The 26,765-nt window shown below is 32.9% G+C and overlaps 1 protein-coding gene across 1 annotated transcript; it reads right to left on the bottom strand.

Annotated features, from left to right (window-relative positions):
- Positions 1-369: 369 nt before the first annotated feature.
- On the bottom strand, positions 370-25,230 carry LOC129959847 (uncharacterized). Its single transcript, XM_056072741.1, has 3 exons — positions 25,148-25,230; positions 2,646-3,075; positions 370-402 (listed from the first exon to the last, which is right to left on the bottom strand). Exons 1-3 carry the CDS (start codon positions 25,228-25,230, stop codon positions 370-372), a joined length of 546 nt encoding a protein of 181 aa, XP_055928716.1.
- Between the last annotated feature and the right edge of the window lie 1,535 nt (positions 25,231-26,765).

Genomic DNA, 26,765 nt, shown 5'->3' with positions numbered 1-26,765 from the left:
TCTTTGCATACTTTTTCAACCAAAATTTAGGAGAAACTTTCTGCTTGCAATGCGAGGTTTTTATTTATTTATTTTAGTCTTGTAAAAAAAGAAAGACAGAAAAGAAGGCTCTAGAATATTACAAACTGAAAAGGTGTCAATATTTTCTGTGCCCCAAGAGTTTTTTTGTTTGTTTTGTTTTTCCTCCTGATATAGAACTGTTTAGAAATATAAACATTACAATGGTGATGAAAGATTATTCGTATATTGTTTTTTTTTTTATCTGCAGTATCAAAGTACGCTAGTGTATACAATATATAAATGTAAGGGAAAACCAATTTTCTTGAAATGTATCTCGGAATTTCCAAGATTATGAAATTCAAATTATTATTAAGACGACGAAACAAGGACAGTAACAGATCTCTATAACGGGCAAGAAAAAAATGTATGAAAATAGTTAGAAAAATTTAATATGCAAACATTTTATATGAATGTCTGAGGCAATATGAAAGTCTGTTAGATCCATAGAGTAAACAATCTTTTAATTACTACGGGATTTTTCCCCCTTGCTGTAATATATACAAAAAAAAAAACAGCAACCACTTTTGACATCGCTTCGGTATGCACAGTGAACACACATGCACTAAATTTATGTCGATAGCTATCACATTATTAAAAAATCACAACACAAGAATAATTTTGGACTCTTTTTTTTTTTTCTTTATTCTGGTCATCATTGCCTAGCAGGCGCTGCCTTGCTACCGCACACACACTCGCTGACGCTACACGATACACTGAAGTGTTTTTCCCTTTGCCGCAAGAGGGCAGCACAGTGGCAAGTCGGAACATACCGCCCGCCTTGACATAATGTTGTCAACACACACACACAAGGAAAAACTATGGAATATCACAATTCAATGCACAATGCTGAATAAAAACACACAAATTCAGATTTTAAACACTACACATTACAAGGTAATAACATTAATCACACAATAATGAACACTAATATAAGATTACACATCAATAGGTAAAATACAAATTTTTGAAATGGCTCTTTTATAAACTCCAGATTGAGTTTTAACTTTTACAACTCTGACCCTTTTATCTTCACCCAGATAACACTCAATTATTCTACCTAATGCCCAATTTTGAGGGGGTAGGTTTTTATCTTTAAGAAGCACTAACTCATTGATTTTTACATTATCTTTTTCTACCTTCCACTTGGACCTCTGTTGGAAATTATTAAGATACTGTATATGCCATTTTCTCCAAAACATTTGAATTAATTTTGTCAGTTTTTTCCAATTGGATAATCGATTGTCTTTAACTTCGATTAAATTTGGCTCTACAACAGTATTTAAGGATCTGCCAATTAAGAAATGAGCAGGGGTTAACACGTCATACATATCGGTATCGGACGACAGAGGTGCAAGTGGTCTAGAATTTAGAATTCCTTCTATTTGCGTAATAACTGTTAGGAATTCTTCATAGCTCAATTTGGAATTACCTAAAATGCGTTTGAAATGATATTTAAATGCTTTAACTCCACTTTCCCAGAGGCCACCAAAGTTAGGTGCTCTAGGTGGAATGAAGTTCCAATCAATTCCCTCTGTTGACAAATAACTAGCAAGACTATCGTCGGGTTTTACAACTAAATTGTATAACTTAGAAAGTTCCTTATTTGCTCCTATGAAGTTTGTGCCGTTATCTGAAAATAATTTCGAACATAAACCTCTTCGAGCCACAAATCTCTTTAAACACGCTATGAAGGCATCTGATGTTAAATCAGTGACCATCTCGAGGTGCATTGCCTTAGTAACTAAGCATATAAATAAACAGACATACATATTATGATAAGTGCCCTTTCTTTGATGTTTATATTTCACAAGAAATGGGCCACAAAAATCTACTCCAGAGCAATTAAATGGGAAGTCAGGAGTCACTCTCTTTCGGTAAATCGCCCATCAATTGTTTAACTCCTATGGGTTTAACTCTGAAACACTTAATACAATCATGCACTACTTTCCTACACGTTGCCTTACCTTGAACTGGCCAGAAACTTTGTCTGACATAATGTAGTAAAGCAGTAGGGCCTAAATGAAAATATCTATTATGAAAGAATTCTATAATACGCTTAGTTAATTTATGACCTTTAGACAAAATAATTGGGAACTTACAGTTAAAATTTACATTACTATGTCTTATTCTGCCATTGACTCTTAGTACACCAACCTCATCTAAAAAGGGGTTTAAACATTTGATCTTATTTTTGTCAAGAACAGGTTTATTTTTATTTAAACACCTTAACTCTTCTGAAAATTCCCTACTCTGGATTTCCTTTATTATGAAGGTTTCAGCCTTCCTAATTTCCTCTGTTGTCAAGGGACTCAGTCTCCTTTCAGTTGGAGTCCTCAAGTTGTGGAGAAATCTGAAAACATAACTTATTACATGCAATATTTTAGTATAACTATTACTACAATTAAGAATATCAGTAACACATGAATTGTTCAATGTAGTAACTAAAACACTTTCACAGTCAACTTTTTTGAGTTCACAGTCTACATCGTCCTTTATCACAGAGTCAGAGATTTCTCTGCACTGTTTTTTAGAAAGGCAGGGCCTTCCCACCACAAGTGACTCTCGAGCATTTTGGACGGATTTACACCACGACTGATAAGATCAGCTGGATTATCTCCTGATGAAATATGTCTCCTCTGCTCCTGACACGAAAGGTCTTGAAGTGTGGCTACACGGTTTGCCACGAAGGTTTTAAACTGGGACGTCTCTTTTTTAATCCATGACAGCACAATCATGCTATCACTCCAGTAATAGGTATTGGACACTTTCAATCGAAGAGCCGACTGGATACGCTGCATCAATTTCACCAGCAGCACAGCAGCGCAGAGCTCCAATCTCGGGATTGTGAGCTTCTTCAGTGGAGCCACTCTGGATTTACTGGCCACCATCTTGACAACAACCTCACCAGCAGGTGTTTGGGATTTGCAGTACACAACAGTTCCAAAGGCAGCTTCTGAAGAGTCGCTGAACCCATGAAGCTCTATAGCTTCGACGTCGGAAAATGGAAGAATACATCTGCTCACCTTGATGTTGTTAATGCACTGTAACTCGTTTGAAAACTTCTCCCATTCACGATGATTTTCAGGAGGAAGCTGATCATCCCATTGAAGATTCAGAAGCCACAATTTTTGTAGAAAGATTTTCGCTAGTGAAATCACAGGACCAAGGATTCCCAGAGGGTGAAACAACTTGGCTATTGTGGATAGAACTGTTCGTTTAGTATGAACATCCGTTGAAGTTATGGACACCTTAAAACAAAAACACTCATTAGTATGGTCCCACGTGACACCTAAAGTTTTGTTATCACAGTCTGCAAAGTCGTAGTTGCATCCAGAAGTGGTAGACAACTGAGGATGATTGCCTCGCCATTTATGCAAGTTCATGCCAGCTCGTTTTAACATGGAAGTGAGCTGCTGTTGCATCTCTATGCATACGGGTAAAGTCTTAGCACCAGATAGCACATCGTCCACATAAAAATCTTTCTCAACAACGGGTGCTGCAAGGGGAAAATTGTGTCCCTCATCCCTTGCAATTTGAATTAGCGTTCGAGAAGCTAAAAATGGGGCACTAGTAGTACCGTAAGTAATTGTCGACAGTTCAAACGTTTTCACTGAACCAAACTCACTGTCCTTCCAAAGTATTCTTTGTAGGTTTCGCTGACTGGGATGAATGTAAATCATCCTACACATTTTTTCAATGTCCGCAATTAATGCATATGGATGTTTGCGGAATCGCATCATAATTGAAATTAAATCCTCCTGCACAATTCCCCCATTAATTTGCAAGCTATTGAATGAAGTACCACTTGTGGTTTCACTAGAGGCATTAAATACTACACGAAGCTTAGTGGTCATTTTCTCTGGTCTATATACTCCATGATGGGGCATGTAATACACTGTCTCTGGTTCCGTCTCATGCGTCACGTCTCTCATATGTCCCAACTTTTCATACTCACTAATAAATTCTTCATACAATTTTAAATAAGTTTTATCACGAGATAGTTTACTCCAAAGTGAATTTAATCTTTTTAATGCTATACTTTTAGACTCGCCTAAACAACTAGGTTCCTCTTTAAGTGGGATTGTGACTATTAAGTGGGATTGTGATATTTTCCACTAGGCTCTCTATAATGAGTGTTAACAAAATGTTCCTCGGCGATTTTTGCCTCATGGGATTTAGGGGTGTCTAACTAAACAGTTTCTAGTTCCCAGAATTTTTTCATGGTATTGTTTAAATCTTCATCAATAATTAACCCACAATGAATTTTTGGGGAATCAAATTCCATTACACTACCGCAAGCCAAAAATCCAAAAACACTATTTTGAAAAAACAACTCTGCATTTGATGAGTAGATCTTTTCTGGCTTCAACAAATGATAGAACGATTTAGCACCTAGGAGACAATCAACTTTTTGGGGAACCATAAAATTATCAGCCAAATTAATATTAGAAGGAATTTGTTCTTTAACACTTAAATATTTAATTGGGGTTAACTCAGTGATTTTATCTACAACAAGAAACTCAAAATTTTGCTTAAAGCTCTTATCAGCATTTGAAATTTCAGCTTTAATAAATTTGGTAACAGTCATTGAGGAATTATTTAAACATGAAATTGTTACATTTATTTTTCCTTGTTTTAACCCAAATCTGTTTGCACACTCCGAAGTCATAATATCTGACTGACTTCCTACATCCAGCAACACTCTAACACATTGCAGATTCCCAAATTTATCTCGAATATAAAATTTAGCCGTGCTTAACAATACAGTTCTCATTTGTTTATTTTCAACCGTACTCGTAGCTGAAAATGTCGATTGCACATTTTCATTAGTTGCGCAAGAAGTTGGATAAAAGGAATTAACTTCCGGGTTTAAAGTTGAACTTTCCCCTTTATTAACTATGGTACTAGTTTCGCTTTTACCACTCCCACTGAAATGATCAAACTCTCTGGGATAATGAAGTAACCTATTATGAGGTTTATTACAAAAGCAATTTCTCGCAGAACACTTTTTCACATTGCATATTGGTGAGAGGCATTTAAAACATAAGTTTTGGGATTTCACAAATGCAACTCTATCACTAACAGAAAGTTTTTGAAATTCCTGACATTTAAATATTGAGTGGTTGTTCTGGCACATAACGCATTTAGAATTAGTATTCGATAAGAACACTTTAGAAACATTTCTATTACGATTCTCAAAATTTCCTTTACCGAAATTCCTTTGCTCATTTTTATTCGTAACGATTGCGCGGGAAAACTCAGTTTTGGTTCCGGTTTTAGAAGCCACAAATAAATCACATTCTCTACTTAATTCCTGCACATTAAAAACAGATTCTCCTTGTTTAATACTGATATGACTTTTTAAATCTTGAGGAAGAGTGCTAAAAATCTGATCAGAAACCATTAACTCACACAATTTAGAAAAATCATTCACATTACGAAGTTGAATGTAATACTCAAAAACAGATCTAACTCTTGAAGTAAATTGCGCATAATTTTCTGTTGGCAATTTTACTGCACTTTTAAATTGTTTTAGACATTCTTGATAAGTTGGTTGAAATTGTTTTAAGACAATAGATTTAATTTTTTCATAGTCATTCAACTCTTCTTCTTTGATATAAACCATTAAATTGCCAATTCTATCCCCTAATAGATTTAATAGAATTTCCGCTTTAAATTTATCACTAACTGCTTTTGTTTTGAAAGCGTTTTCGAGCGAATTGAAAAAGAGATTAAAACATTCAGCATTTTTGGGAACAGGAATCGTCAAAAATTTGATACTCTTAATTAAATTCTCTAAACTAAAACTCTGTTCATTATTGCTAAGCTCACACGATGAGGATTTGAGCTTTAAAAGCTCTATTTCTTTCTCTACACGCAAAAGCGAAAGCCTTTCAATCTCCAATTTTTGTTCTAATGAACGCCTTTCGTTTTCGGCTTGATCCGAATTTTTACTTCTTTCGTCTGAAATCTCTTTAATTAAATTTTTCACAACCTCAATTTTATGCTTATAAATGTCACTATTCTCAATTATACTTATCAAATCTACAACTTTAGCGGAAGATGCAAATTGAATATCTAGTTCTGTACACAAACTCTTTAATTCGTCTTTCTTCAAACTAGACAAAGACATAATGAAAATTTAAGTAATTGAACACTTACCCACAATAATTATCCTTGAGAATTGGGACGAGAGAATACGCGAAAACACAGAGAACAGATACAGAAAACACCACTCAAGCTACAAGTTTCGGTTCGCAATCCACTTCGCATATTTTCACACACACAAAAAAAAACGTAATCCATCGCTGATCGCTATTTCACCTCCTCCGAGACGGACCATATGAACACACATGCACTAAATTTATGTCGATAGCTATCACATTATTAAAAAATCACAACACAAGAATAATTTTGGACTCTTTTTTTTTTTCTTTATTCTGGTCATCATTGCTTAGCAGGCGCTGCCTTGCTACCGCACACACACTCACTAACGCTACACGATACACTGAAGTGTTTTTCCCTTTGCCCCAAGAGGGCAGCACAGTGGCAGGTCGGAACACACAGCACTCTTATATTTGTACCAATTTTGATAGCTTAAATCTAATAGCATGACTTGTAGAGCCCCAATACACACATATTCTCCTTTATTATCAGTAAAAATAAAATTCAACATTTGTACTAATCACAGATACAGTGTCTCACAAAAGTGATGAGACACTTGTGCTTTACAAAAGGAAACTGTAATAAAATAAATTAAAAAAACATGTGCAAATTTTTTGTGGGTGTTTCATACTTAAATTTAGTAACAATTATTACATAACATACATTTTGTCAAAATATTAAAATATTAATTTAATAAAAATACAATTGTTTAGAACGGAGCAAAAAATAACTCACATAAGTGATGGGACACCATTAGATATGCAACAAAAATTGTCTGAAATAAGCAATAAAAATATTTTTGGTGGTTTTATTTTTACTCAAAAGCAATTGGCAATAAATTATAAAATCTTCTGCAGTATTTCTCTCCAGTTTGTTTTGGAATTTTTGTGTTTTTTAGCTCTGTGCAGCCATGAATGCTAAACGGAAAGAAACTTCACCTGACATTCGAAAATTAGTTATTAATTTGCATATTGAACGTGGAAAACCTATTAGAAAAACTGCTGAAACAGTTAATTTGAGTCATTCAGCAGTTTCCAATATCATTAAACGATATAAAAAGAATCATATTATTCAGGATAAAAGAAGACCTGGCCGACCATCAAAGCTATCCAATGGAATAAAGCGAATTATCGTTCGAAATATTAAAAAAGATCCAAGAAAGAGTGCTCCTAAAGTTGCTGCTGATTTACAAGCATTATATGGAATAATTGTTAATCCTGAGACTATTAGAAGGGTAATTCGATCTGCTGGATATCACGGTAGACTAGCCAGGAAAAAATTCTTCGTAAGTGAAAAGAATAGAAAACTCGGACTAGCTTTCGCAAAATCCAACATAAATAAGAATTCTGATTACTGGAATAAGGTTATATTTGCTGATGAGAATAAATTTAATATATTTGGTTCTGACGGTAGAATCTTGGTGTGGAGAAAACCCAGGGAAGAATTTCACAAACAGAACTTGGTGCCAACAGTAAAACATGGTGGTGTAGGAGTCATGGCATGGGGGGTGTATGTCGTCCGCTGGAGTTGGTAATCTTGTTTTTATTGACAGTATAATGGACCAGTACAAGTATATTGACATCTTAAAGCAAAATTTGAAATCTTCAGCACGAAAATTGAACCTTCATAACGATTTTAAATTCTACCAGGACAATGAACCCAAGCACACTGCTTTGAACGTTAGACTCTGGATGCTGTATAACTGTCCTGAAATAATAAAAACACCACCACAATCTCCAGATTTAAATCCCATAGAGAATATTTGGCAAGAATTGGAATCAAGAATTCGCAAACACACCATTTCTTCAAAACAACAATTGAAATTGGTGCTTCAAGAAGAATGTGGTAAAATCACTCCAGAAATCACAAAAAAATTAGTCGAATCCATCCCGAGAAGATTAAATCATGTTTTAGAAGTAAAATGAAATCCAAAAAAATATTAAAACCTTTTAAAAAGTAAAATTTTTGGATAAATATTTGATGGAAAAGTAAGTGTCCCGTCACTATGTGAGCCATTTTTTGCTCCGTTCTAAACAATTGTATTTTTATTAAATTAATATTTTAATATTTTGACAAAATGTATGTTATGTAATAATTGTTACTAACTTTAAATATGAAACACACCCAAAAAATTTTTCTACATGTTTATTTATTTATTTTATTACAGTTTCCTTTTGTAAAGCACAAGTGTCCCATCACTTTTGTGAGACACTGTATATCTTTTGGCACAGGCATATCTACCACAGTTTTCTATTTCGTACAGTCAATCATATTGTCTCCAACTCTCAAATTTCACAAAACAACCGCTTTTCTTTCTTTCATTCATTAATTCTTTTGTGTGTGTGTATGTGCTTCTTTGCATTGCTTTTGTAACTGAACCCCTCCTTTAATTTGCTGAATTTTCCATTACCGTTTTATGCGAACTGGGTGTCATTTCTGTGGATGAAGTTGCATCATTGTGAATTTATTGGATGGTATTTATCAAATTAGGGTGGACGGTCCATTAAAAAAAATACATGATATTGTTACGATATCTTCAAGATACTGTATGGCATTCAAAATATTGAACAATAACGTGGATATATCATACAATATCCTCTGCTTATAGGGCAATAACGAATGTAGCTCCATCCTCATGTCCTAAGGATTCGATTATGAGGTTGTTGCTACAGAAGTGCTGTCTACCACACTGTCCAGATATCCTTTGGGTATTTTAGGATCTAGGAATGTAGTCTCTGCAACAAAATTTTCTTTCAAGAGATTATCCACAGAGAAAATTTCAATTTCTGCCATCATTGTTCCAAGGATATATATATATCAACATAATAATTTTTAAAAGCAGAAGGCAGGTTCGGCGATAGAGAAGAGACTTTGCATTTTTAAATTCGCTTTAATCTATCCCGGGAAGGCATAACTTATTTACAAGAGGAGAAGCGGACAAGCACACGCACAACATACAGCGAAAAAAAACTGATGAAAAGCTAATGAACATTTTATACCTGGTCTTATATAACATGAGATTTCTGACACGTGTCGTTTCTAATTGGCATTTCTTACACGTGTCAACCTTGGAAAGATAAACAGGGGCATCCTTTAGAAGAATCTGTTTACATCGGCGATTCTCTATCCCTTCACTCGGCACGTGGGAACCGCTGACACGATCATTTTTACAAAGCTTCAGTTGAATTAATTAGAATTGAAATTGGAGTTTAAAATATCACTACAATTTTCTCCCCACCGCAAGATGTGAAAGTGCACCGAGGCCCTTTGACACACAACCATACCTTATAGAGGTGACCAGTAATAGGTTAAATTTAAAAGTATAGTCAAAGTGACACCTAAGTTTCCCTTACCTTCACATTAATACGGAAATCTCTTTCATCATTTTATATTAGAAGTACAAAAATATTAAGAATTATATTTATGAAAATATTATATGTCTTAATAATCCTCAATAATAACAACAAAATATTAGAATTTAAATGATATTATGAGTTTAAGCTAAGTTTCCCTTACCTTCACATTAACACGGAAATCTGTTTCATCATTTTATAATAGAAGTACAAAAATATTAAGAATTATATTTATGAAAATATTATATATCTTAATAATCCTCAATAATAACAATAAAATATTAGAATTTAAATGATATTATACACAGAGTTATTTTAACTATTTTTCTGTAGAAACTCAACAGATGAACTTAATTTGGCTTGGAAGATCAATGGTATATTGATGGCCTATATTATTCTTAAATTCTAGGTAGTCTTACTGAACAAGATTATTAAATTAGAAATTAAAATATTAAATAAAATATCAATATTGTTATGATTTCACCCAAATGAAATATCAATATAGTTAGGATTTCATATAATGTATTTGAACTGAAAATAATAAACATAAGACTAAAAACTTCATATAAATCATTTGAAATAAAAATAATAAATGCAAGATCTCATAAATATCAAATGCAAAACTTGGAAATAATTGTAAAATTGAAAGGTTTCATAGCAGACACTTGTAAATGAATGTAACAAACACAAGATACTCTTATAGTAAATATTTGTGAAATAAAATATATAATATAAAAAATATTTGGGTAATTAAAAAAAATTGTATTTGGAAACAAGTATTTTGACACAAATAATAATAGAGGGTAGCCTAATGACTCTTAGAGGTATAACAATTTCCTCTGAGGCATTTACTACATTATTATAATCATCACGTGCAATTATGTAGTATATAAAAACCTTGGTATGCTACTTTTTTTCATTCACAAGATCTGTATGCATATTAAATAAAAGCATTCTGACACAATAAATAGAAGATTATAGTTTAATTACAATCAGAAGTGTAACAAATTTCCTCTGAAGTACTCACTAAATTTCTCTGATATCATGTGTCATATCTTCTATTTATTCTTTAAAAACCTTGGAGTTAGATAAATTTAATTAAATTAAATTTATTTGGGGAAATCATCTTTTTTGGTTTTAATAGCATATAAATAGCTTTCAAATTCAACACATCTTAATATTATGCATAAATTTTAAATAATAGATTTAAAAAAATTTCAAAAACTCCATATTTTAAATTAAAACTCATGATATTTTGAAAAATAATATAAAAAGATTATTTGCAATTATATTGTAATGGAAAAATACAATTCAAAATAAAATAAAAAGTACAAAATATAAATCTTGACTTTCACCAGTTGAGTTAGGAAGATTTTTCACCCGTTGAGTCAGGAAGATTTTTTTTTAACACTAATCACTTTTTGATGATTCACAAAAGCCAATTTTGAGCACTGAACTTGAGAGTAAAGCAGACGATTTTCATTTTTTGATGATAATGTAGCACACAAATCACATCTTCGAAACTGGATGAATCAATTTTGCACAGGAGAAGTGCAGGAGGAAGGCATAGCAATGAGCAGCAGGGTTATTCAACAGGAGCTGGACCGGAACCTGGAATATGGACGGCATAGGATATTCCATCGGCTGGCATGAAACGACGTAGCCGGAGAAGGAAGGTGACGAAGGAGTTCCACCACGGAAACAGCATAGCTGGACGAAAAGTATCAGCGTCGAAAGGAGTTGTTGCGTGATTCAATTTTCTTGCCTCTACCGCGGATTTAATTTTAATTCTTTTAATTAATTTAACAATTTTGCACAGAATACTGTCCTGTCGACTAATTATAATGTAAATATAATAAATTTTAAAAGCAGAAGGCAGGTTCGATGATAGAGAAGAGACTTTTAATTTTTAAATTCGCTTTAATCCATCCCGGGAAGGCATAACTTATTTATAAGCAGAGACGCAGACAAGCACACACACAACATAGAGCGAAAAGAAGAATTGATGGAAAACTGATGAACATTTTATACCTGGTCTTATACAACATGAGATTTCTGACACTTGTCGTTTCTAATTGGAATTTCTTACACGTGCCGACCTTAACAAGAGAAACAGAGGGATTCTTTAGAAGAAACGGTTTACATCAGCGATTCTCTTTCCCTTCACTCGGCACGTGGGAACCGCTGACACAATAATTTTTACAAAGCTTCAGAATTGAAGTTAGAGATTAAAATATCATTACATATATATATATATATATATATATATATATATATATATATATATATATATATATATATATATATATATATATATATATTGTACGGATAAAAGAATAGTAAAAGAAATACGGCAATAAAAGAATTAAGTAAATTGGTTTATTTAAATAATCAGTCATTTTGTGCCTTTGTGGATTTAGCATTTAAAAAAAATGCTTTGAGATGATGTTTTTAAGAAGGAAATAGGTGCTTTTGTTCAAAGTATTTGCGATACCCGCTGGATCTAGAAACATAACTGAGACCTTCAGTTCCAAGGAGTGCCGATTACTAAGATTCACAACACTCTTGCTGAAATTTCTACATGGCAGTAAAGAAAGACGTCATGTCCTGCCTTTTCCCTTATGCCTCCTTATCTTTTCCCTTATTCGAAGGCCAGACTTTCCCTTCTCAGTTGTATGCTCTGTGACACTTTTAGGAATAATCGTGTCATTTACTAACATTTTATTTAAGAGAGCAATACAAGATAGCCTAGTGCACTTGAAAAAAAAATCCCCTCTCCCCCCAAAAAACAAAACAACTAAATCTGTCTTTAGTAGGCTATATTTAGAAGTTCCTGAAGTAACTATAAAATTAGATATTTATTCAAAGATAGCTGTTCGTGTCTTCACAAGAAGCTGTCAAAATCATCCTTATGTGTCTTCTGAGGAATATTTTAAGAGATCCGCTTACGCTCTTGAATCGCTTCATCAAAGATCTAAAAAAGAGAATTTCTTTAAAGTTTATGAATCCATCTGAACTTCGAGTTGTCGTGTCCAAAACAGACATAAGCACAGAAGATGAAGCTGCTATGATGAAACAGCAAATACTTACCATGACCTCATTCGATATTCTGTCACATTTGATGCACAAAAGTTTATATTATGGGCTCAAAAATGCAAGCGATTCATTGTCAACAGGAAAAACAACAACTTTCATTTTAGTTTTGAAAACCTTCGAAAATGGTGATATTATTTTGTACTCCACCATCCACAAAATTCTGGGTTTCTTGTTGCTCTTCCAGTCACTGTGGCGACCGCAGAGCGCAACTTTTTCACCCCTCATCGGCTGAATACTTAGTTTTGAGCTAATATCCATTAGAGAAACTCATTGAATTTGCTTTCATGAATTCCATTGAGAAATTCTACTTGACCCAGGAGCCATTACTCATAGATTCTCAAAAACGAAAAGGTCTTAAAAATTTATATTCTCAACTGGAATAGATTCATACTTTTGTTTACTTCGTTATATTAAATGCTTTTTAGATTGGAAACATGCTCATACAAATTAAATCAATATTAAAAATATCAATAATTGAATTATATATATATGTATAATTAATTAATAACATTGATAGTTAAATATCAATAATTGACTATTATTATCATTGTCTTATAAAAATTTTATATCCCAAATATAAATAAAGACAAGTTTATTCGCGTTTTTTATTCGAGATCTTAAATAACATTTCAGTCGCATTAAAAAATATATTGAGCTCAATTACTTTATGAATAATTTAATTTAAGAAATTGCAACAATTTCTTAAAATCTTTTAAAACATTTCCTCAATAAATACTTTAAGTAATGATTTGCACTAATACTCCTTTTTGTTTCTTACGAAATCAATTCAATAAATTTTGAAAATATAAGCTCTAATTTTGCATTTGAAATAAACCCATACGGACAGCGTATAATAATATAGCGGCACAGTTTAGTCCCAAACTCTTTTTTCCTTGTCTGGTGCTTTTTATTGACCCCAAAATCCCGCCTGAAAATTTCCATACCAGGACTATGCTCTTGAGTCTGACCCCCTAAAATGCTAGTTTGTACCCATCCCGTCCTTGTCACAGTTTGTTTTGGTTCTGCAAAGACTTCAAATTTTGATATAACAGCAGAATAATCTTCATCTTTGAATACGAATCTATTGCAAAGTCGAATGCCAGAAGTGAAAACTATTCAAAGCAATATCCACCGGGATCGATTTTGGATACGCAATACCCAGTAATTAAAAAATATTGGTCTGATTGATCATGTTACCAGAATTTATTCATAACTATGTAGGTGACGTTTCTTTATAACTGGGGAATTAAAAAAGATTTTTACAAAGACTAAAAACGATGTGTCATGTGAACAGGGAATAACAGCCTCATTATGCCATAATATTGGGCTGATTGTATTGCACCAATATTTTCTGTGTGGGTAGTGTGACAATCCATAAGAATTACTCTTTTTTCTAATATATTTTACGTGATAAAATGCATCAACCATTGAATAAAAACTTTTGCAGTTATTCATTCATTTTCTGAACATCCATATATAGACCACAAGTGTTTCTGCTTCCAAACCATCATACGAATTATCTCTATATCAGTTAATAATAAAGACGAATGTATTTGAATATTGGTGTTCTGCAGAACAGACCATTTGGCCTAAAGAAACCAAATATAGCATAGGAATATTTTGAAAAGTGGAGATGTGCACCTCGGAGAGATTTTATTTGATATTTCAAAATTTTAATTACTTAAAAATTAAATGAAATTTTGGCTTTTTTCTGTGATAATTCTGAAAATATTAGAACACAAAAATGAGTTTTGCACCTTTTTAACATTCAAAAAATTTTCTTTTTAGTACCAATACGATTCCAGCAAAACATTTGGTCTATTTAAAATTACTTTTAAAAATATTTTTAAGCTTATTTTATAATATACTTTACTGCTGTAAAGAATCTGGAATCATTTTCATTGTTGATACAAATATTTCATTCTAGATTTTTCTTCTATTGTTGATGATGAAGGTACGAAATCAAGGTGCATTTTTCCATAATGAGTAGATTTCTATTTAAAGTATGCTTTTAATATACTTTTTGCAGTTTGTTGTTCCTAAAATTAAGGTTTTACGTCACAAATAAGCAATAATAAAAACTTTTCAATTGTTTCCATTTTTAAATGCTAATGTAATGTAATTGGATGTTAAAAATATAATTCTTATGGCTTGAAAATTGCTCTCTCATTGTAGTGCACTGAAATTTGAATAGAATCAAGAGAAATTTTTATTGAATAATTCTCCGAGTTATAATAAGAATTATGAAAAATATTCTCTGTTACTCATAAAAGTTGAACGTTTCTACTTCCTGTTCTCATATTTTAAATAAAAATGTTTAGTTTAGGGAAGAATGTTTCTGTATTAGTTGAAGTTTCATTACTTCTGTTTTTCATAGTTGAAATTTTAGATGAAATATCAGAAAATTAGAGCGATGAATTGTATAGAATATTGAAGGCTTTTAAAAAGGCACATGTATACCAAAGTTTGAATCGCTAAAATACTTGATGAGGAAGCCATCAAGAACAAGCTATATAAAATATTTAATTGAAAATTTTAGCAACCATTAATATTGACGAACCAGCTAGTAACAAACAGTGGCTAGTTAAAAATGAAAATATAAATCCACCTGTAGCATTCTTGTAATATATACGTTACTGTTAATCTTTTTTTCCCATCAGAATAACATTTAATTGATGTTTCTCTTTTTTCATAATATTTTTGTATGTTTTTGAACTGTTGCTAAATTAAATTCATATACATTATAAAAGGTGGTTATAACTAAAGTGATTCTTCTCAGTCTTAAGTAGAGACCGACCTAACTGATGCATTTTTGTTGAAATTTGGTATATATGTTATATGTGCAATGGGGAAAAGAAAGCTGCAGAAGAATCAATCAGTCAAATTTCGACCTCCAGATGAGACGGGGACGTATAGGGAACAAAACACACAAATTTGAAACACAAAACTTTATTGAATCACTTCATTTGCTTAATATGTTCCATTTGCGCTTATCGCATATTCAAATGTTCAACTGCAATGCACAATGCTTCTTCAGTAATTGCAGCATTATTGTGTGTTATTTTTGCTTTCAGTTCGGACAGAAATCGTATGTTTTTCCACAGACACTATCTTTTAGGAATACCCCCAAAAGTAAATCATAGGTATTCAAGTCTGGAGAACGAGAAGGCCAGGCAGCCAGAAAATATCTTGAAATTACCCGATAATCTCCAAAGTGGGAACTAAGAAGTTTATTCACTTATCAGGTAATATAGGGTATGGCATCATCTTGCATAAAGACATAACATAGCCCTATGTCCCTCGTCTATAAGCATTACAGTTTACTAAACTGTTTGTCGGACACAAGACCAACTTGCATGAAGGCAATTAGTCACTAAATCTTCGCGATATTGCAGCGTAGGAATTATTTATTTCCGTAGAAGTACTTAATACTGGATATTCATGACCGAACATCTTTTAGACGCATGAAGAGATCTTTTAGAGACAATGTTACCTTTAAAGAAAAAAAGACAAAGAATGAAATCAGTAGTAACATCACACCATAAAATAATGCAATCAGGGTGAAGGGGCTATTTATGCACAATATTAAGACTTGCAGTACCCCATATGTAACAGTTTTGAGCATTCATTGCTCCATCTAGAGTAAACTGCTCCTCATCTGACCACAAAATATTCCAAGGCCATGCACTGTCAACATCTATTCTGTTCAGAAATCACTAAGTAAGATTAATGTGTTGTTTCGGGTCTTAAGGGCACAGCTTTTGTATCACTTGGACCTTGTATGGATCCACTTTAAAATGGGTCGCAAAACTTTTCGTACCATAGATCAAGGCCGAGACAAATCACGAAGACCACTCGAGAAACTGTCTAAGAATAGCGGGAACTGCACACTCAATTATAGCAATAGCGATTTCTTCCTCACTTTCATTTGAAATCCGTTTCTGTCCTCTTCCTGGTAACACGCTCAACTCCCAAGTCTCCTTAAATTTATTAATAATCTTTTTCACTCCATTCTTCTACTAGGAGATTTTTGCAAGCTTTTCAAACATCGATATTCTCACAATGCAGCTAAACCATTACTGCAGTTAGATAAAATATTTTGACAGGTAAAATTCAATTTGTCTTCTCTAAAGGCGTGATGAAGAATGATGTTACGACACTGGCTATTGGCTCAGGGGCACATTTCCTTCAGATGTGACGGGTTTCACGACTCAGATGTCCCCTAGTGATCTGTTCTGCCTTCTATATCCCCCTCCTCTTAGCCTGCTATCTTTCTTCTTTTCCTCCGTGGCAAGCAAAGGATCTTTCTACGAGAAGCTGACTCTAATTTGTTTGCTTTTTGCTTCTCGTGGACAACCAAGAATCCCTCGTGTTGATCACGCCTGGCGACCCATTAGACGGGAGGTACACTGTAGTCCCCGGTGTATCAATCGGCCGGTAGCTAGCCAGCTGAGTGGATAGTCTGATAGGGTTCAAGCGAAGGGTTCATTTCATGGGTTTCGCATTCAGAATAGTTACTGTCCCCGGGATGACTCCAAATGTATAGGTTCCGGCTTGCATTATGGTGAGCACAGAGGTTGGGGATGCCCAGAGACGGTGACTGTCATCTCTTGTTTAGATCCATGATAGGCGGTGCCGTCGAGACTGAACACCATTCGATATCATTCCTATATATGTCACAGCTCATTGCACTCTAAAGGTTGTTGTGTCTTATGGAGAGCTATTATATACACCAGCTGAGGAAATTAAAAAGAATTTGGGGAATCAAGGAGTGTCAAATGTACTTCGTATTAGAATATAACGAGATGGAAAGCTCCTTGACACTAAACATCTAATAATCTCATTTCATTTGCCGAAACTAACGGAATGTATTAAAGTTTCGTACACTTCCATTCACTTAACTGTCAGGCCTTATATTCCTTATCCCCTAAGGGACTTCAAATACCGGCCTTTTGGTCATTCCAAAGTTTCTTGCAGCGGGACTATCATTCGCGCTCGTTGTAAGGGAAGCTGGTCACGAAAGCTCTGAATGTACAAAAAAAAAAAAAAAAAAAAAGGGCACAAACTGTAAAGGCTGCCAAATTTGCTTTCCACGATTATGCGCTTTCTGGCAATTTAAAAACGAAATTTTGAAGAAAAAGTGATCAAAGTGGTATCGTGTATTGAAGCTAAGCAAGCAGTCAAAACTCATTTGTCAAATGGTGGATTGACATATACAACAGCAATTAAAAGTATTGTAGAAACCAAACGTACCCAACTCATTCCCATAATCTTAGCTTTTTATTTTGGACCAAAATTTCACACGTTTTCTGAAATTTGTTCCAAATTAGCTGAATCGTTTATAATAATTGTTATAATTATCGTCGCAATATAAATTAGAGAAAAAGTTTTACTTCTTCATGTTTCAAAATATGAAATTGCTTCTACTTCACAATTCCTATCTGACTTCCAACTTGCTCAAAATAGGAAAAATTTAAAAAGAACTCTAAATTTAAGAATAAAAAACATCCGGAAAAATATTCCAGATTTATAAAACTTCATCCCGACAAAAAACTAATTTTGCTACAAAGCATGGTAGCAAAACTTCTGATATAAAAACAGCAAAAATGAAAAACGCAAATACCTGGAAATTATAACAATTCTGCCTCTTTAGTTTCTGCTAATTCTGATGTTACTTCATTAGGAAGCATCTCAATATTACAAGTTGAGCCTGAAACAAATGTGTGTACTTCAAGCGCGTCAGAGGACGTACTGGAGTATGATGGGTGTAAAGACCTAGAAAACACGTTTGAAGAAGATCATGCTCCTCCTCCATCTTCTAGGGATTGAAGAAAGCCAAAGAAAAGGCCATTGAAATATATAAATTCGACAAAGTATAAAAACAAGTTGCATTAATATCTCTTCTTTTATTGATTTTTCATTTTTTTAAGATATTGACTTTCTTAATTAAGAACGCTTTCCATACAAGTTACTTTTCCTAGTTCTTGCACAGTGCTTTATATTCCCTATAATGCAGTTTTATCTATTTTATTCTTTATGCAACATTTAACTTGAAATCTTAGATTATATTTGAAATTTTATCATCGTTGCCCAATTTAACTCGTACGCTTGGTGCATCATAGTCTAAACAGGTTTTTGCGCCATTAAACCTAATCAACCAACCATTTAGTTAAACAATGGTCATTACGACGTTGTTACATCTCCAAAAGAATTCTATGGATCAAACTATTATTGCGAAGAATGCTACAAGCCTTACGACCATATTGAAAATCATAATTGCTCTTCGATTTGTGATATTTGTCGAAGATCTTCATATAAAAATGGGGACTAAATACGTTGTGACAAGTGTGGCAGATACACGCGTTCTCTACAGTTTTTTGAGACTCACAAAAATAAAGGAATGTGAGATGATGCAAGATTTCTTTAAAACATTTTTTTTATTTCAGTTAAAAAAATAGTTTATTTCTATGTTATCTAAAAAAAATGTATTATTATTATTATGGAATATCTGAAAACCGATCTCCGCTCAGCATTTTTTTTTTTTTTTTTTTTTTTTGTAAAATCTTGTTTTTTTTGGAGAAAATATTTAGATCCGAATCCCATATTGATAACAAATGAATTTTTTTCAATCTTACCTACATATGAACTGATTATTTAAATAAAAAAGTCATGAATGCACTTAATTTAACATGTTATTCGAAATAATCTGCTGTGTTACAGTATTAATTTTACAGTTTTTCAAAGTTATAAGATTAGCTATTTTATTTTATTTGTTCACAGCTGTACCAACATCTTAAAATACTAGAAAAAATATTCACTTTATTGTGAAACAATTATGTTATCATTATTTTAAATAACTGTATCAATGTTTTAAACTGTTAGAAATTTTTTTATATTATTTGAATTAATTATTTCATTTCTTGTATATAGCTATACCAATGTCTTACAATGCTAGGAAAAATATTTAGGTTATTATAAAATAATTCTGTTATTTATTTATTATTTTGTTTATAGCTGTATCAATACCCAAAATGCTGAATAATTATAAAAAGAAAAATCTGTGACAAGAGCAGAGAAAAAAAAGATTTCGAAGTTGCAAGAAATTTGTGCTGGACGATCATCGGCGTTTCTTAAGGAAAGTCGAGGCAAAATGAAGTAGTGAAAAACTAATATTCTTTGATTTTGAAACAGACCAACCTTTAAAAGAATACATAGTAAATTTCGGTGTCGCACATTATTCCGAAGGGACGGAATTTATCTTTGATGAATATAATGCCTTGCCTGAATTCTGATGCTTCCTTTTTTGTGCAAAACACCAAGTTTTATAGTTATTGCCCATAACACGGTGGGTTTCGCTGTCTATTTGTTCATCGATCGATATTAGAAAATGGTCAGTGCCCAAAAGTTATACTAAATGGAAAAAATTAATGTCCATTCAACTTGCAGCATTAAACATAACATTGACATACTTTTACAATTTTCTTCCGATGCTTATTTCTAAACTCTACAAAACTTTCAGTATAGAAGACCTAAAAAAAAAGTTATTTCCCACATTTGTTCAATACACTAGATAATCAGGATTATATTTGTCATGTTCCTCTGTCAACATTTTATTCACCAATAGCAAAGTCTTATGATGATAGAAAAGCATTTTTACTGTGGTATGACGAAAGGAAAACAGAATCATTTGACTTCAGAGAAGAAATGCTTTTGTATTCTCGGTGAATGCAATATTTTTTCTAAAAATGTACTACTTTTATTTGTCTTACAATGTTTAAAAAAATACTTCTTTTATTTGTCTTCTAAAATTTTTTTTAAAATTAACTAATTTTATTCTTTTTCTAATATTGTATTTAAATTTTTATAACAATGCCTTTTTCTCTAGATCTGATATAGATATTTTGAGAAGGTGCTGCATGTTATTCAGGCAACAATTTCTGTCCATAACAAGAGGTCATCCTTTCACGCATGCTACTATTACTTCTGCATACATGGCAGCCTTCAGATCAAGTCATATTGGAGAAAACACAATCGCTATGGTTCCTGTTGGGAAGAAAAAAGAATTCAAAAGAAAGCAATTTCAGTCGAGATGGCATCTGTTAGTTGGATTTTATTGCGAAGTCTAAAGGACTCAGAATCTACCATACCCTTAATTCATCTGGAGAACAAAAAACTGGACGCTTTTGTGCTGATGGCTTTTGAGCAGAAACCTATACAATACAATATATATATATATATATATATATATATATATATTTCTTTGTTTGAGGTTTTTTGAATTGTTTCTGTGTACTCTTTATTATATAAATTTACTAATACAATATTTTTAAAAATTAACTTTAGGATTTAATGAGCAGTTTGCCAGTATAAAATTATAATTTTTGACTCAAATCCATTGATATTTTGGCAGGAAGTTTGAGAAGAAAATAAATAAATCGTAAGATTAAACGGAGAGAATTTTTCTTAAAAATAAAACCTGTTTGGTACACTGATAAATTGTTTTTTTTAATAAATATTTAAAATTGAATTTATGTTTTTATGATTAATTTATTCTCTAGGGATGTTTTTACCACTGATGTAACATCTATTACGATGCAGGTATGGTCAATCCAGTGAGGGAGTAAGCTATGGACACTTCGTTTCAAAAAATAAAGAGAGTGACAGATACGTTGAGACCGCTATAATGTTATCTAAATGTGATAACACGATTTTATTGAACAGAATAATTAAAAATTAAAAATTTTTATCTCCGATCGTGGAATCTAAGATAAATTAAATCCTAAAGGTCTATTTTTGGTGGGCGCACTAGCGCAATTCAATTTACTTCGAGAGTCAGGCCAAGCCATCGATTTTATAAGCCTCTACCCTTGGGTCAATTAGTATTGTGTTTATCTTGTAGCTCATTCTCAAGTTATTATCGAAAACATTTTTTAATGTGGAGGAATATTTAGACATCATAAAATGTAAAGTTTTGCCATCAACAGGATTATTTCACTCTGGTTTGCCCTATAGGTGTAAAGGAAAATTAATGTTTCCTTTCTCTCGCACATGAACTAAAACACTTCAAAAATCTTCATGCCATCATAACGCTTCAAAATCTTCATGCTATCATCCAAATATTTATTTAAATCATACATCGATTTATTTTTACAAATAAAACAAGAGGTGTCTGGCTGCCTGTAGAATACGATGAAAAAGAAAAATATATCGCTGATTATTCGTTGAAAGAAGGAGTCCAATTCAATAAAAACAGTATTGAAATTAATCTTAGAAAGCGAAACGTTTCAAAACTAGCAATCATCAGTTTTTTTTTTGGGGGGGGAGGGGCTATATTAACAACTCTTATAGCAATATATATATATATATATATATATATATATATATATATATATATATATATATACTATTTATACATATATATATATATATTGTTACATACCTGCAATGTTGCTTCCCAGCACAGCTACTTCAATTACTGAAAAGACCGTTTTACGATCAGCTCTGTGGATGCTGATCGGGTGCTGCGTCAGTGATCTCATAGCTTGGCGATAAACTTGGCGACGAATTTGGTGACAAAATAGATATTACTGAAAACTTCGAGAATTTTATGAATTCCGCTAATAGGAATCGAAATACACTTGATTGGTCCAGAACCTTCTCGGCTCGCCTACCGGGAACTATAAAAGGCCGGCAGTCTCAAGCTGCAATGAATCGTGTATGGAGTTGAGCCGAAGACAAGTAACGAGTCGTCGAGAGGATAACGAAGCAACGGCGGAATAGTCCAGCGTTATGTGGAGCTCAAGCGATTGCTGAACTGAGCTGTGTGCTGAGTCCTGGAGTTTATTATGGGAGCAGCATCGTGTCGTGTGTGGAGCAGCCAGTCGTGTAGTTGTGTGTCCGCATCGAAAGCGAGAGACAGTGGAGAATTTCAGCCGTTTGGAGATACCTAGAGTGAAGCTACGAGGATTCCTTCTCCTGCTTAATTCTGTCTGGCTGCTTTGTGTGCTATGTTTGTTATTGCTACCTATTACTACTTGTGGGCTACTGTGTGTTGTAGTGTGTTGCTGTGTGTTCGTCTCGGCTGTACATATTTGTCATCTTTGTGTTAGTGTCTTCGTGTTTAATAAACGTTGTCGTTGTTTTTACTGATTGATTTCACACTGATTATTTTCCTGATTGGTTTCACAACATACGCCCACTACAAGCGAACTCAGTGATTTTACGGACTTAGTAAGTGGAATTGTAGTATTACGTAGCAAAATTATTTATACATATTATCATTTTTTCTTATTCAGATTCGGAATGAATTGCAAGAAAAGTCTGATCAGATTTGCAAAAAGCTTAGCAGATTTCAACAAGATACTGGCAGGTAAAACAAAAAAATGTATCTTTTTTCCTCCTTCCTTATATTTTTTTGTCATAAACATACTTTAAAGCTTTTCAAAAAAAAAATGAATGTTGACAATTGATTTGTTTTTTACAAATTCTTATTGATTTAACATTTATGCTGTGTATTTAGGTAAAGAACGTATTTCTTCTCTTTCCTGAAATAGTAGCCATTCATTTCTGCAAAAAATGACCATTTTTGTGACAAGATACTATCAGAAATTTATTCATTACAATATTTACTACCTTTCACGCTCGCCTGAAACTCTACGAAGTAATCGAAAAGGTAGGAAAGTCTGTGCTTTATTTCGACACTGATTCCAATATTTACAAAACGGATGGAATAAATGATTCTTCTCTTGGCAACTTTTGGTGAGATTTCATCGTATGATGATGGAATCGTTTGCAAAATCCACGGATTTACTCTGAACTTTAAAACAGTTTAATCTTATATTATGAAGCCATGAAAGAAATGATTTTGTTAATTCAGCAAAAATCTGTGCTTGGGAAAAAAAAAAAAAAAAAAAGAAAGAAAGAAAGGTCGGAAAATATCTGAAAAATAAAAATATCGATTGATCTATACGAAACACGTTATCTAAGAAGATTTCTCAGCTTTACCTTACGGCTATTAAATAATGATAAGAAAGGCAGTATAAAAACAGTTTAAATCGAAATTTTGTGACTATAAAAAAATCTGTTTGCCAATAATATTTGTTAAAATATACTTTTAGTGGACAAAAAAATTTCATAAATGATAATGATCATATAAGAGATGAGAAAAGTAAAAGCTGAATATTCCGTGTTGAAAATTGGGTCTTTTCATTTTTTGAAAAAAAAAAAAAAAAAAAAGTCCCTTTCTTGAGAATATTAATGCAAATATTTTTTTTATTCACCAAAAAAATTGAGAATAATTCTCATGTCATTAAATCTGATAAATCAATTGTGGTCTGTAGCTCATATTACAGTTTTTTTTTTATGATTTTTTTTAAAATATGAAATTGACTTTTAAAAAAAAGTGTTTGGTGAGAAAAAGAAGTGAGTTTTTCTTTTTTACCGTATGTTGTATTAAGAATAAAAGTAGCAATAAATATATGACAAATAATTACTTAGATAAAAAGAAAAAGGTTTTTATTTGATAAAAATCTAAACTTTTCTTTTAGCGTACAATCGTTTTGGAGACATTCGTTTTGATGCAATACTGCTACAGCTTTGAAACGTCTTTTTATTGATTGTGTAACTTGATGAGATCTTGATTTATTTTAAGATTTCGTGAAAAATCATGTAGGATAAATTTTTCTGTTCCTAAGTAAATCTGGTATCAAATAAATAATATTTGTTCGAGACAGGCGCTGCCTTTTGAATATAACTTCTCCTTCTGTCCAAGTTAGGAATAAATTATTAGCTTTCAAGAAATCCATTTAAAAAAACTTTATCTTGGTATAGAACTGGGGAGACTTTCAAAATTTTTTCTGTAATAACATCTTTTCTGAATCTTGTAGAACAGTTTCAAGTTTCAAAATGTCATTTCCTGCTTTATTTTGTTCAGGGTGTTTAATTTTAACATACTTTCAGAGCACCTGTAGATATACAAGGTAATCAAAATTAAAACACCTCTACTCTGAACTCTCTATGCAGCGAACTATTCAGTGTAAAGACTCCAAAATTCTTGAGGATAGTATTCAAGACATGGGGAGACGGTTTACTCAATAAATAAATAAATAATAATAATAAAAAAAAGATTAGTTCCAAAAAATCAGTTTACTACAACAGAAAATATGCTGAAAAGACACAAAAAAACACATGCGGTAAATCTGACTCTCCGACCCGCCACGAAGGCACACGAATTTAAACCATAAAACTGAATGACTGGACCGCCTCAACAGCAACACTGGCGGGAACTGTGGTTGAGTCCTAAGGACCATCACAGGCAGCTGTACAACCCACCCTGAAGGAAGTACGTCCAGCCATCGATGGGAGGAGTCAGATCCCCCACCTATTTCTGTACCCTCCAGGTTGGCGAGATCCAACTACCATAACTGTCGCGACACGGAAAACCCGTACCATCCAAGAGATTCCACTTCACTCACCGAAAGTTACAGTCTGGTTCAGAAGAGGCTACACGCAACTTTCTTGCGACATGCACCGTCACGGCCAGTAGGTACCGAAACATGCTCGAAAATTTTGTTGTACCCTAAATGCAACAGCACCAATGTCTTGATTCAATTGCATTTATGCAAGATGGAGCGCCTCCACATATTGGACTCTGTGTACAGCAGTTTCTTCAACAACATTTTGCTAATGACAAAGTAATTAGTCGTACGTTCCCGACAACTTGGCCGTCTCGTTATCCAGATCTTAATCCCTGGGATTTTTGGCTATGGGGAAGTTTAAAAAATCTTGTTTATCGAGGACGTCTGGTAACCTTAGAAGATTTGAAAGACAGTGCACTCTGCATGTGAGAAGCATCACAATCGATCAATTACGATCCGTAATTGAACAAGAATGTAGATTTTACATTTTGTAGAAGGGAACCATATTGAGCAGTTTCTCCTGCATCGATAAGGTCCTTGTGATTGAATGCTTGATGCATTCGAATAAAATGTGCTACAAATGTGTATTTTGCGTCTTTTCAGCATATTTTCTGTTATACAGTGCCATCCTCTGGTGTTTTTGGAACTAATTTTTATTTTTTACTAGCCGCCTTTGGCGACCAGCCTGTTCGCCAATCTTAATGCTCGTTAAAATTTTAATAATTAAATATTTTTTGTAACTCCTATTTTAATAGCTTCTTCATCAAAATATTTTAAAGCTTTATATTTTGATAGTCATATAATTCATTCATAATATTATAAAGGCCTTCAACCATAACGTAATATGTATCTCACTAATTTTCTGTTAGCTCCTGTAGAATTTATGCTTTAAATTAAAGTGGAAATGGTTAAATTGCAATTAATATAGGAGCATATTTTACTGAAACGAAGCATTTTTTTTATATGAGTACTGAAAACAGAGTCGCTGAGTATTTAAACCTTATGCGCACTAAAGAATATCTTTCTTAATTTATGTAATATCTCAAAAAGTTTTCTACAAAATTTTCTCAGATTCATCATGAACACATCAATTAATTAACAATGTTTAGCTTTAAATGCATGAAACTCTAAGAAAATAAATAGAATCGTTTGAAATAATTGGAAACATATTAAGCTTTGAAAACCAAGTCCGTATCCGTCGAAAATAGAGTTGCCAACAATCAGAACACATTGCGCATGCGTGAATTTTCTAAGCCAGTTGGGGTAAAACTACGCAGATTAGAAATTTTTAATTTTCTTTATTCTGTTTTATTTTAATTCAAAAGTACTTCAGAATGAATCTGGAAGATCGATTAATTATCAATGTTTAATTTTAAATGCATCAAACACTAAGAAAATAAATAGAATCGTTTGTAATAATCGGCTGAAAATAAGTTAAGCCTATCCTCGTTAGCGTGGGGAAAAAAAACAGAAGCCTTACTCATTTGGCGACGAAAAGATTTTTTTGGTGGGAAAGTTAGTTTTTAATAAATAATTAAAATTCTAATTAAAAATTCAAAAAAGGGACCCCAGGTGCACATTCCCTACCTCCAAGGTATGCATGTGCCAAATTTGGTACCTGTAGGTCGAACGATCTGGCCTGTGGAGCGCCAAGACACACACACACACACACACA

The sequence above is a fragment of the Argiope bruennichi genome, chromosome X2, assembly GCF_947563725.1.
Source record: "Argiope bruennichi chromosome X2, qqArgBrue1.1, whole genome shotgun sequence".
In the NCBI taxonomy this organism is placed as follows: Eukaryota; Metazoa; Arthropoda; class Arachnida; order Araneae; family Araneidae; genus Argiope; species Argiope bruennichi.
This window is presented reverse-complemented; position numbering and strand designations above follow the sequence as displayed.